Source organism: Bos taurus, chromosome 2, assembly GCF_002263795.3.
Source record: "Bos taurus isolate L1 Dominette 01449 registration number 42190680 breed Hereford chromosome 2, ARS-UCD2.0, whole genome shotgun sequence".
Taxonomy (NCBI): Eukaryota; Metazoa; Chordata; class Mammalia; order Artiodactyla; family Bovidae; genus Bos; species Bos taurus.
The window spans coordinates 89,716,999-89,729,941 of record NC_037329.1 but is presented as its reverse complement, the minus strand read 5'-3'; the positions used below and the strand labels follow the sequence as shown (position 1 = coordinate 89,729,941).

At 39.8% G+C, this 12,943-nt stretch overlaps 1 protein-coding gene across 9 annotated transcripts in view; it reads right to left on the bottom strand.

The window, feature by feature from the left end:
* The window catches only part of CFLAR (CASP8 and FADD like apoptosis regulator), a 58,270-nt gene that overhangs the window by 32,502 nt on the left and 12,825 nt on the right, over window positions 1-12,943 (bottom strand). For 6 of the 9 annotated variants that reach the window (XM_005202603.5, NM_001012281.2, XM_024999538.2 and 3 more), the window contains 4 exons: window positions 5,730-6,332; window positions 3,356-3,461; window positions 1,668-1,803; window positions 571-656 (listed from right to left, as the gene is read on the bottom strand). In XM_005202603.5, coding sequence (XP_005202660.1) covers window positions 571-656; window positions 1,668-1,803; window positions 3,356-3,461; window positions 5,730-6,091 — 690 coding nt within the window. In that variant the 5' untranslated portion in view covers window positions 6,092-6,332. Of the gene's footprint in view, window positions 1-570; window positions 657-1,667; window positions 1,804-3,355; window positions 3,462-5,729; window positions 6,333-12,943 lie in introns of those variants that run through there. The other 3 variants (XM_059892075.1, XM_024999561.2, XM_010802165.4) reach the window with 2 other exon arrangements.

Sequence of the window (12,943 nt, the reverse complement as noted above, 5' to 3'; positions counted from 1 at the left end):
CTTTTGAGTTTTTTGTCCATGGGCATGTCCTACCCATTTTTATTTCAAAAGTTAAATTCTCTAGACTTCCTTGGTGGTCCAGTGGTTACGAATCTGTCTTGCAGTGCAGGGGACACAAGTTTGATCCCCAGTCAGGGAGCTAGATCTCACATGCCACAACAAAGAGTTCACATGCTACAACCAAGACCTGGTGCGGCCAAGTAAATAACAAATAAATATTAAAAAATAAAAAGGTAAATTTTCAAAGGAACACACAAACAACGGAAAAAATGTTTGTGTATGGGGATACATAAACACACAGGGAAAAAAGACTAGAGGGGAACAACTGTTAACATGGAGGTGATTTATCTTCTTTCCTTTATATATAGTTCTCTGTATTTTCCAAGTTATCTCAATAAACACATTAGCTTTGAAATTATAAGAATTTATACATATTTTATAAACAAATGCGTATTTGTCACAATTTTTTTCAGATGTTAAATGAAATACATGCTAGGAGAATATGTACATTTTTGTCAAAGTTCTGAAACTGTTTCATGCCAGGATTCCACACATTTGCTCCAGACTCACCCTTAGGTTATATGAAGGATCTTTAACACTCAAGTTTGGCAGAGATGCCTGGCGAGCATTTACATAATTTGTTTCCGCTCCTTGAGCTGCAAGCAGAAGAGAGGCACTGAGTTAAGACTGACAAATTATCATCAAATGAATCTTCAACAATGGCTCAGTTCAGAGTCAGTCATGATCTTTCAAAATACCCAAAACTTTCCAGCCACTTACTGAACTCAAAATGTCAGATCAGATGACTCTTCTCCCAATGTCATTAAGAACAGACTAAAAGTGCTACTCCTATTCTTGATCTTGAATCATTCATGGGCATGGGGGAGGGCTGTGTGCAGATCACTGGGTATCAGTCATGCCCTCAGGCTCTATGGTGGTGGTAGACTGCTAGCAGAGCCCATACTGAGTGTGAGTCTAAAAGACAGGGGAATTGAGGGATGGGATGGGGAGGGAGGTGAGACAGAGGGTCAGGATGGGGGACACATACATCCATGGCTGATTCATGTGAATGTATGGCAAAAACCACCACAATATTGTCAAATAATTAGCCTCCAATTTAAAAATAAAATAAAATAATAAATAAATAAAAGACATGGGAAGGGGTGCTGTGAGAGAGAAGGCCAATGTGTGCTGGTCCCCTTTATGGAAGGGGTTCAGCAGAAAAGATGCCCCTTTCCATGAGGAGGTTATATGCAAGGCAGTTACAGGACCCCAGGGACAGGATGTCTCCAGAGCTTGGATGGTGGTCAGGCAAGGCAGCAGGGCTTGGCATAGACTCAGAAGCCCTGAGTACACACAGTGCCACCAGCCAGTGCAGAAAGTTGGGGTGCAGACTCCTTCTTAAAGACCAGACTGTTAAGAACTGCTTGGTGGCATTTTGCAGAGGGCCAAGACTCTGTGGTCAGGGGTGCTTGCTGATGAAGTTAGCAGACAGATATAGGGTATAGAGGATATAAAGGATTCTGATTGCTAGCCTCAGGCTGGTGAGGGCCATGGACATTCGGGTTCTGTTCCATCCACCCATTGTACACATGAATCTCTACCAACCTAACCCACTACACATAGGTACTTCATTAGGCCACAGAGAGGGCCAAAATGCTGCTCACCTGACTGCTTGTATTTCTGGATTTTTGTCTTCAGGTCTATCCTGTTGATGTTCCTTAGGCTTTCTTCTAATAAATTCAGTTGATCTGGAGCAACCAGATTTAGCTTCTCCAATTCAACCACAAGATCCAAGAAACTCTAAGAGAACCATCAACAAAAAACAAATGTCAGTACGGCTGACCATCAGGCCTCATATGCAAACCTCAGGCTGCATAATTTATAACAATAAGAAAATGTGACCAGAGGAGTCCTCTGAGTGACCTTCAAGGATCCTAAACCAGAGTGCTTTGTTTTATTGTCTCTCCAAGACCATGAGCAAATTACAATCCTGGAATTTACCCAGAAAAGAGGTAAGTCTTTGAGGGGGCCAACCTGCACCTAGGTTGGGAATAGATGCATGAGTCATTTTTTGCATGAAGGATTAAGAAAGCAGGCCTGAAAATAAAATCCTCCTGTGTTAATTCTCTTCCCAAAAGTCAGGCTGGTGTCATACTGAAAAACTCTAAGGGATTTACTGAAAAAGGGAAGTGAGACGGTAGCTGGGGAAATGTTTTTACTAGAAAAATTCTAAATGATATAGCCCTGAAGTTCCTAAAATATTTTAACCAGTGCTGGAAATTCCAGTTCATTCTGATACAGTGGACAGACATGAGGTGGTAAAATTACAAGGTGAGGGTATTTTGCTATTTGTTCAGCCTGGAACATAGGGATTGTGAAAGAACTACATTTCAGAAATAGGCATCACTTTTGGTTTTACTTTCTTTCTGTTTAACATTTGGTTACTAATGTGCTATCTTTATTTTTCAATTAATAATCATAATTAAATCTACATAAATGATTGAGAAACAAGTGGACTAGGGGACGCCAAAAAATGAGTTGTTTTTTTTTTTTTTATTTTACTTTCCATTTTGCATTTGATAATAGGGGCACACAGTTGCCCTATATTCCTAGATCTCAGAAATGAAACAACAATCATTAAGAAACATGAGGAGATTCTTAAGCAATGATTTACCAAAGTCCTCAGAAGCAGATCCTTGATACTAGAGACCCGAGCTTTTCCTGGCCTGTCCACAGGTCGGAAGTACATATCAGGCCAGCTGGGATCTACTTTTCCAGTGACCATAGCATCCCTGAGATTTCACCCCTAGCTCATTTTGAACTGCAAATCTATACTTCTGCCACTCTGTGGATTCATCAGTCTCAAGGACCTTCCCCTGCCCATCTCCCCCAAAGCCTGATGACTCCACACTGACCCTGAACTGGCTGAGGAGAGGGGAACAGCAGAGAGCAAGATGGCAGCGGGCCAGCACTTCCCATCTGTTTCCGCTCAGCGTGAACAGATGGGACTTCCTAACCTTCCCAGATGATCTGCCAAACCAGGGAGAGAAGCTGAAGGATAAGCCAGGCCTATGATTTTATACAAATAAAGGATAAAATACAAGGAGGAAACACACACCCAGGGCCACACCAGCCAACATCACTCTATTGCCTCTCAATTCAGGAACCAATTTTCTTCCCATCAGTGTTACTATGAAAAAACCTTCATATTCTTCTCCCTTCCCACCTTCACCCTCAATTTGGGCCTCCTTGCTTAAGTGCCTGATTCCCTCTCTTCATACCATAGAGAACAACTCCCAACCTCTGATAAGACTCTTGGGAACATGAATCAAGAAAAAGAAAGAAAACTCACCTTATCCTTGGCTATCTTGCTTCGACCCGTATAATCTCTCATGAGGAACATTAATGAGGACACGTCAGATTTATCCAAATCCTCACCAATCTCCATCATCAGCACCCTGAAAACCAGACAAGGTTCTTTAGTAAATTCAGACACAAGTCCTAGTGAGAATACTAAGAGCGTAGGTCTCCTCTAGGCCAAAAACTGGTTAAAAGACTAATTCTTGCCCCTATTTTGAATGTGTCCCCCAGAAAACAGAAAGCATAGATCACCCCAGGAGATCTTAAGCAAATTCAAAAAGGAAACTTATCCCTTCTGAGTTTTCAGTAGAACATGGTACCTCTTTTTCCATCTGCTATGAAAAGAACAAGAGAATAAAAACTTCCCCAAAGAATCCCCTAGCTCTCCCAGAAGTTATAAGTGAAATAAATGAAGAACCTAAATGACTAAGATGAAAGACGTAAATAGAATTCAAAATGATCTCATCCCCTCAGTTTAACAAATTCCCAGGTGATGCTGAAGCTGCTAATACAGGGACAATACTTTGAATCACAAGATCATGAATCAAAGTAACGTGTAAGCTGTCCTGGCTTGCTCCAGAACTCAAAAGGTAAAAGGCATCTATATCCTGGAGACTGTGACTGTGTAGAAAGCCCCTCCTCACTTAGTCACCTCTGTTACAGCTGGAGTACCAGCAAGCTTTATCGGGGCTCCCAAGGACATCTCATGATTGTCATTAGTGCCTGGTCATTGTCATCACTGCTTAGAAGCCCATTTTCCCAATTAGACTCTCAGATTCTTGAGAATGGAAGATTCTTCATTTTGCTTTAGCGCTTACCAAACACCTCGCATATGTCAACCCACAATAAAGCCCACTCAATAGATGAATAAATGAATCTAGCATTCCCTGGCCTCTCTACTCAAAGGTCCCCAAACTGCCTCCATTCACTACAGCAAGGAAACAGAAGATGGAGAGAGTCGCCTGACTTTTTTCACAAAAACCCAGTCAGTGCCTCCTGAAAAGTTTTAAGATTTCTGACATCATATAATGGTTGGAGAAATGGAAGATGATTAAGAAAAACAGCAACAACGATAATTAACCCTTATATTGGTAGAGTGCTACCTGGTTTTAAAAAGTTCTTTACATAATTTAAAATATAATAATTTTTAAAAGTACTTCACAAACTAAATTATCACAATCAATCCTTACAAACACACTTGTGAAATCAGATATTATTCTTGGTTTCACAAGTAGGAAAATGAAGGCCCAACTGATGGCAGTGGCCGGCTCAGACTATGTGGCTGAGGCTATTGGTTCTGAGGCTTCAAACAGACCTTTAATCTCAAGTCTCATCCACGTTCCAAGGGCCACACTGATTGCAACTCTCTTTAATACAGTTTTTAATCATGTATATCATCTCCAAATGATGATATCTCCAAATAATGATATAACTAAAGACCCAGTGGTCCAGAGAAAAAAAGAATCACAAATTTAAGGTTACAAACTATCTTTCTTTCCCCAGAAATGCAGCCTTTCCTGTCCTTTCTGTGCTCCTCTGGGCCTTCAAGAGAATGCTCTGTGACCAGAAAAGTAAAAGTGAAGTCGCTCAGTCGTGTCCGACTCTTTGTAACCCCATGGACTGTAGCCTACCAGGCTCCTCTGTCCATGGGATTTTCCAGGCAATACTATTGGAGTGGATTGCCATTTCCTTCTCCAGGGGATCTTCCCGACCCAGGGATCGAACCCGGGTCTTCTGCATTGTAGACAGACCAGGAGGAAGGAACAATTCAAAGGCTGTCTGAACTAAAGGGAGCTCCAATGGCCATTCCTCTCTGAACTTAAGGGAGTCTAGATGTGGTTAATTGAAGAAACCTTCAATCTGGGCTCTCCAGAGCCTCCGGGAGTAGGAACCTCACAGAAACTCACTGAAAACTAGCTCACCCACTAACTTCCTTGGCAGGGGAAAGACCGGAGGAAATTCAGGAAGGATCACAAAGCTCTCAAAGGTCAGGAAGATTACTGTCAGGCTTGTTGTTTTCTTTTCTCAGAACAGGAAATTGCCCAGCTCTGACATCACAGGCTAGCAAAGAACACAGCAGATCTCATCTTAGTCATTTGTCTCTCTACCATTCTACCCATCGGGCAAACACATACCATCTGTCCTTTCCAGTTTCAATCTGACCTTCTACACAGTTACTTTAAGCAAACATGTACTAAGGATTCAAACATTTCAGAAGAATGAACATCAACAGGGCAATAAGATCGGTGGGTAGATAAAGGGATGAACCTGCTTAATGTCCTCTATGTTTCTATGGTTCTGAAGTCTAGATCTTCTTCCCTCCCTCCCTTCTACTGGTGCAGCCTCGGGAGGGGCTGATGAATTACCTATAGTCTGAAATCAGATGTGGGTGCTTGCGCAGGAGGGCCTCCACTGTCGGGGTATCCATATTCAAGACCCTCTTGAGCAAGTCAAACCGCCTCACTCTGTAGAGCAGCTCAGCCAAGCTCACAGAAGACAGCTTTCCTCTCTCTCTTAAAATATCCAGAAGATCCCTGACATTCAGTGGAACCACATCTGCAGCAACATCTCGGCACAAAAAAAGGAGTGTATCCTTCTCCTCTTCATCAAGTGCTTCTTCTACCTGATGGATGACTTCAGCAGACATCCTGTACAGTGTCATTCCAAGGAATGGCAGGAAGAAAAGTCTAGTCCAGTCAATAGAAGGCCATGAAGCTACTGATTTCATTTCTGGTGGTTTTCTTCATTTCTTTCAAAATCCTTTCCAATGGAGGAGTTCTGTGGTTAAAAGGGAACTTTTTTTTAATCCTCCAAGCAAAATAACATATGCCTCAAAGTCCAGGTATAGGCTCTTCTTTTCTTGCTGGTCTAATTTAGCAGATTAAACTCATGTTGTTAAGTCTGCAGAAGTGATCCTTTCCGGAGACAAAGCAACTGATCCCAAAATCAGGACAGACAAAGAAGATAACCTACATTTTAAAAGAAATGAAACCAGAGACATTATTTCAAAAAAAAAAAAAAATCCCACGTGCTTTATCAGAATTTATCAGAGTATAAAGTGTGGTAAGTGGAAAATCACTACTAAGGAATTAATGACGAAGTGACAGATGAATGGTGAGGGGCAGAGGAAGAGCCCAATGACTAGGCTGCTCTCTAGACCACAGAAACTGAGGTCACGGGGGTTAACCCCTTTTTGGTGAACTCCCAGTAGGCTTGAACAAACAGAAATCTTAGCAAAGGGGACTCTGCAAGGTGTCAAAAATGATGGGAGAAAACCAGTTTCTGTCTCTACCTCACCCTTTTTTCCCAGTTGTTCTACTTGAAAACCCCTCATTCACACCTGCTGCCATCCTCCCAAAGTCACAGGCACTTTACACAGTGTCATCATGACTGCTCACAGGACCTGCCACCATGGCTGAACATGAGCCTTGCCAAGTTTTGATCACCTCTTTGGACCCTGAGCCCCTTAGGAGGGTCAGAATCCCATACTCACAACACATTGCTGGACAGCAATTGTCACTAGCATTGCTGAGTGCATCAGTAGAAAAAAGGATGTTGAACAGATCTGCAGAAAGATGCAGGAACTGGGTGGGAATGGTGGGATGTTCATGCCATGGGTGTATTCTTAACTTCTTCCATTGGAACTCAACCTATTTTCTTTCAAAATTTAAGTTATAAATGGGGATCACTGTTTAAAGTTTCATAGCTATATTTTATTTTAAATAAGCTCTTACGACACATGTACTCCAATGTTCATCGCAGCACTGTTTATAATAGCCAGGACATGGAAGCAACCTAGATGTCCATCAGCAGATGAAAGGATAAGAAAGCTATGGTACATATACACAATGGAGTATTACTCAGCCATTAAAAAGAATACATTTGAATCCGTTCTAATGAGGTGGATGAAACTGGAGCCTATTATACAGAGTGAAGTAACCAGAAAGAAAAACACCAATACAGTATACTAACGCATATATATATGGAATTTAGAAAGATGGTAACAATAACCCTGTATACGAGACAGCAAAAGAGACACTGATGTATAGAACAGTCTTTTGGACTCTGTGTGGGAGAGGGAGAGGGTGGGATGATTTGGGAGAATGGCACTGAAACATGTATAATATCATATATGAAACGAGTCGCCAGTCCAGGTTCCATGCACGATACTGGATGCTTGGGGCTGGTGCACTGGGATGACCCAGAGGGATGGTATGGGGAGGGAGGAGCGAAGAGGGTTCAGGATGGGGAACACATGTATACGTGTGGTGGATTCATTTTGATATATGGCAAAACCAATACAATATTGTAAAGTTAAAAAATAAAATAAAATAAAAAATTTTTTAAATAAATAAATAAATAAGCTCTTATGTTCTGGTACAATACCCTGTTGGTTTCTAGCAGAGAACATTTCAGATTAAAAGCTAATCTTAGCAAAAAATAATTGGGAAATAACCTAACTGTAGGTTGATAACTGTTGCTGCATATTTGTGTACACGTGTATTAAACTAGCAGGATTTACTGAAAGGAACACCAATTCTATTTTATTTATTAATATACAATCTCGGGTTACAAAAGATGAAGCATCTTACAACAAACACATAAGTAGAAAAAAAATTTATATGAGAACAAGGAGGAAAATAATTAGATTAGAAAGTCAAAATGAGGTGGAGGGATAAAGAATACAATGCAAATATGCAGGCCAGAAAGGCCTAAACAGATTTTAGCAGACCCTGAATGTGTCCTGAGCTTCCTGGTAATCAAAGCAAAAAGGGATATATGGGATGTTAAATAGCCCTTGCTGTCAAAAATAAGAAAAACTGAAAGATTCTTAGAGGAAGCACAATTTCCCTAGAGTTCCGGAGTTCCCCACCAATGGAAATATTAAGGAGTACTTTAGTGTCTGAAATTAACAAAATTATGTTTATTTAAAATTTGATTTAAAAAAATTTTAAATATCTTATTTTAAAATAAGCCATTCATGCACACCATTCACACTAGCCTTCCTCTTGATAGTCTAAAAGGGTTAGTTTTTAATAAAATAGACACTTCAGTTAATGTAGGCTTGTTAATAAGTATTAATGTGTCTATGCCAATCCCATGTTCATTCATCCAAGCCTCACTTAAACATAGCCATTCTGAATAACTGGAGAAATGAAATTTAAAATGATTGTTTACTCAAAGTAGAAAAACTGGTACTCAGACTACTTCATTATTTTTCTAATCTGAAAGCTTAATGCTAATTTTATGTGTTTTGCAGAGGCTAAATCTGTACTCTACTCACAGGCTAACAAGACTTTAAACCTACCTATTAGTTTCCAAAAAAGGAAGGCAAGTTCTTTTTCTATTCATTAAAAGTCATAATTCTGCAGTTGCTATTATTATAAATTAATCTGTAAAATACTTATACACACTAGAAAGTATAAAATAAGTAAACACAAGAAGAAATGAGGGGCTTTCCTGGTGGCTCACTGGTAAAGAATCCAAGACACAGGCTTGATCCCTGATAGGAAGATTCCGGAGAAGGCGATGGCACCCCACTCCAGTACTCTTGCCTGGAAAATCCCGTGGACGGAGGAGCCTGGTGGCTGCAGTCCATGGGGTCGCGAAGGGTCGGACACGACTGAGTGACTTCACTTTCACTTTCACTTTCATGCATTGGAGAAGGAAATGGCAACCCACTCCAGTGTTCTTGCCTGGAGAATCCCAGGGACGGGGGAGCCTGATGGGCTGCCGTCTATTGGGTCACACAGAGTCAGACACGACTGAAGCGACTTAGCAGCAGCAGCTGCAGGAAGATTCCACGTGCTGTGGAGCAACTAAGCCCATGCACCACAACTATGGAGCCCGTGCTCTAGAGCCTGGGAGTCGCAACTCCTGAGCCCATGCCCTGCAACTACTGAAGCCTGTGAGCCCTAGAGCCTGTGCTCCACCACAAGAGAAGCCACTGCCATGGGAAGCCACTAATAGCTCCCTCATGCTGCCACTAGAGAAAAGTCAGCACAGCCAAAAGTAAACAAAACTATTTTTTTAAAAAAGGAATGAGATGTTATGTACATTCACTAGACATACTGAAAAAGAATCAAACAGAGCTATTAGAAAAGAAATGTTCAATTCCCTTTTTAAACACAGTAATTTTTATAATTCATAACCATCAATGATATAATAATACCATTAAGAGTTAACAAAATCAGATAATTGCTTCTTAAAATATGATCAGCTCAGTTCGTTTCCTCTAGCCATTACACCCAAGGCTGCCTTCTGCCAGTCACGCACACTCAGCAAGAGAACTGGCGTGCTGTCTTCCCTCTGTACTAATGGAAGTATAGTTTGGCAGCAAAATCCAAATTACTCAGTGGTAGCATCTGGCATAGTCAAAGAAAATATCAAAAGGAAAACTACAGATCCTGTGCTGACCCAGGCCAACCAGATGCAGCAAAATACCAGTGCTTATGTGTTGGGGCGGCGCTGGGGACAGTGAACTGAGGTCAGCAGCGATTGGCACTTGAAAGAAGGGAGCATGAAAGGGAGAAGTGGGGCTACAGTCCAAATACTCACTACTTTGTTACAGTTTCTTTTAATCCCAAACCAAGAAATTAACATAAAAACTACTTTCAGACTAAGGAAGTTCAGTAAGGTCTTGAGAGGCAAAACCCAAGCCACCCCCATAAGGTCACCTTCCCAACCCAGAGGATATGAGACATACATTCTGCTGAAGGTGAGTCTATGATTAAAAATCACCTGCATAAACAAAAAAAGCACCATGACAGTAGACAAAGTAAAACTCACATACTAGGAACCTGTGTCTGAAAGAGTTTAAAAATAAGTATCTTCTGCTCAACATCACTCATTATCAGAGAAATGCAAATCAAAACCACAATGAGGTACCATCTCACGCTAGTCAGAATGGCTGCTATCAAAAAGTCTGCAAACAATAAATGCTGAAGAGGGTGCAGAGAAAAGGAAACCCTCTTATGCTATTGGTGGAATGCAAACTAGTACAGTCACTATGGAGAACAGTGTGGAGATTCCTTAAAAAACTGGAAAGAGAACTGCCATACGACCCAGCAATCCCACTGCTGGGCATACACAATGAGGAAACCAGAATTGAAAGAGACACATGTACCCCAATGTTCATCACAGCACTGTTTACAATAGGCAGGACATGGAAGCAACCTAGATGTCCATCTGCAGATGAATGGATAAGAAAGCTGTGGTACATATACACAATGGAGTATTGCTCAGCCATTAAAAAGAATACATTTGAATCAGTTCTAATGAGGTGGATGAAACTGGAGCTTATCATACAGAGCAAAGTAAGTCAGAAAGAAAAATACTAATACAGTATATTAATGCATATATATGGGATTTAGAAAGATGGTAACAATGACCCTGTATGCAAGACAGCAAGAGACACAGATATAAAGAACAGACTTTTGGACTCTATGGGAGAAGGTGAAGGTGGGATGATTTGAGAGAATAGCATTGAAACATGTATATTACCATATGTGAAATAGATGACCAGTCCAAGTTCAATGCATGAAACAGGGCACTCAAAGCCAGTGCACTGGCACAACCCAGAGGGATGGGATGGGGAGAGAGGAGGGAGGGGGTTTCAGGATGGGGGCCACATGTATATCCATGGTTGATTCCTGTCAATATATGGCAAAAACCACCACAATACTGTAAAGTAATTAGCCTCCAATTAAAATAAATTAATTAATTAAAAAAATAAAAACAAAAAATAAGTATTTTCAAAGGTTCAAGAAGATAAGGGCAATTTTTGAAATTTGACAGGCCAACTTAATGGTTCTTAATCAGGGGCAGTTTTGCTCTTCAGGGACATTTGACAATTTTTACTCAATTTGAGACATTTTTGGTCATCATAACCAGGTGGGGCGATTGGCATCTACAAGACAGAGGCTAGGGATGCTGTTGAATATTACACAATGATATTCCCCTCAACAAAGAATTATTCAGCCCTAAATAAAACAGTGCCAAAACTGAGAAACTGCACTAGATAATATGGAAAAAATGACTATAATACACACCGAAATGCTAAAGAAAACATAAAAAATGTTTGCTCAAATATACAGTTGAGCATGTAAGAAAGCAAACTTGTAGGAAAGCAAAAGGATAAAACAGCTAAAAACCAGTGATAAGCTGTTTAAGATGTGCCACATACAATAGTATAAAAACAGAGAACATGTAGGAATGAGTCTAACAAAGATACGCAAAACATTAACAGAAAAAAAACTATAAAACATTATTGGAAAGACATTAATAAAGACCTAGATAAATGGACAGTTTTACCTTGCTTGTGAGTATGGAGACTGAATATAAAAAACATGTGAATTCTCTAAAATCAGTGATCTATGGATCTAAAGCAAGGGACTTATGAGGCAGCAATTTATAACTAGTTTAATAGTAATTATTAATATGAGAAAAATAAAAGTCAGCAGCAAATATTATACTTAGTGGTGACATGTTAGCAACATTCCCTTAAAAACGAGGCTCAAGACAAGAATGATCACCCTTCTATTCAACACTGTACTAGAGGACAGAGCTTAGCACTAAAATAAGAAAAAACCTTAATTAGAGCATTAGTATAAGAACCAGAGAACCAAATACCAATCTTCACAAGCAGTAAGACTTTCTACATAGGAAACCCAAGTATACCAACAGACAAAATGCTAGAATTCATAAGAGGTTAAGGCTTGGATTATATGATTAATAAATGAAAGTCAATTATATCTCTATCCATTAGCAAAAAAATAGGAAGAAAATGTAAATTTTTTAAAAAAGATACTATCTACAAGAGCAGCAAAAGTTATATGGTATACAAAAAAAAAACTTTCAAAAGATACACAAGACATTAAAGAAGAAATTATAAAACTTTAAGGAAGACTTCAGTTAAGACAAAGATAACTGAAGAAATGTATGATAATCATGGACAGAAGATTCAATATCATGAGGATATCAATTCCCAAATGAATTTATACAAATTTAAGTCCAATCAAACACTGAAAAAATTTTGCCATGGACCATGGCAAGCTGATTTTTAAGCTTATATGGAGAAGAAGGGCCAAGAATAGCCAGTACAAGCTTTAAGGACAACCAGTTGAATGAAGCTGCCTTACCAGATATCAAGATTTATTATAAATGTATAGTAATATGACACAGGAATAGGTAATAAAGCAACCAATACACAGATGAGAACTCAGAAATAAATCCACACACTGACAACTAAGGTGGTCCTGTAAATCAAGAGGGAAAGAATATTAATGTCCAGAAAGGGTGCTGAGACAACAGTTTTCCATACATACAAAAAGGATAAACTGGGATCCTTTGCTCATACCATATACAAGCCAATTCCACAAGTTCTAAAGTCCTGGACATAAAATGTCTAGAAAAGATTCTCCAAGAACATTATTATAACCTACAAATACAAAAGTGATTTTGTAGATGTAGCCAGAATATGGAAAGCATTTCTGCAAATCAATAAGCATATGACAAGCAACCCAAGGAGAAAATAGGCAATAGGCAATTCCCAGAAGAAGAAACCCCAAACAGCCACAAA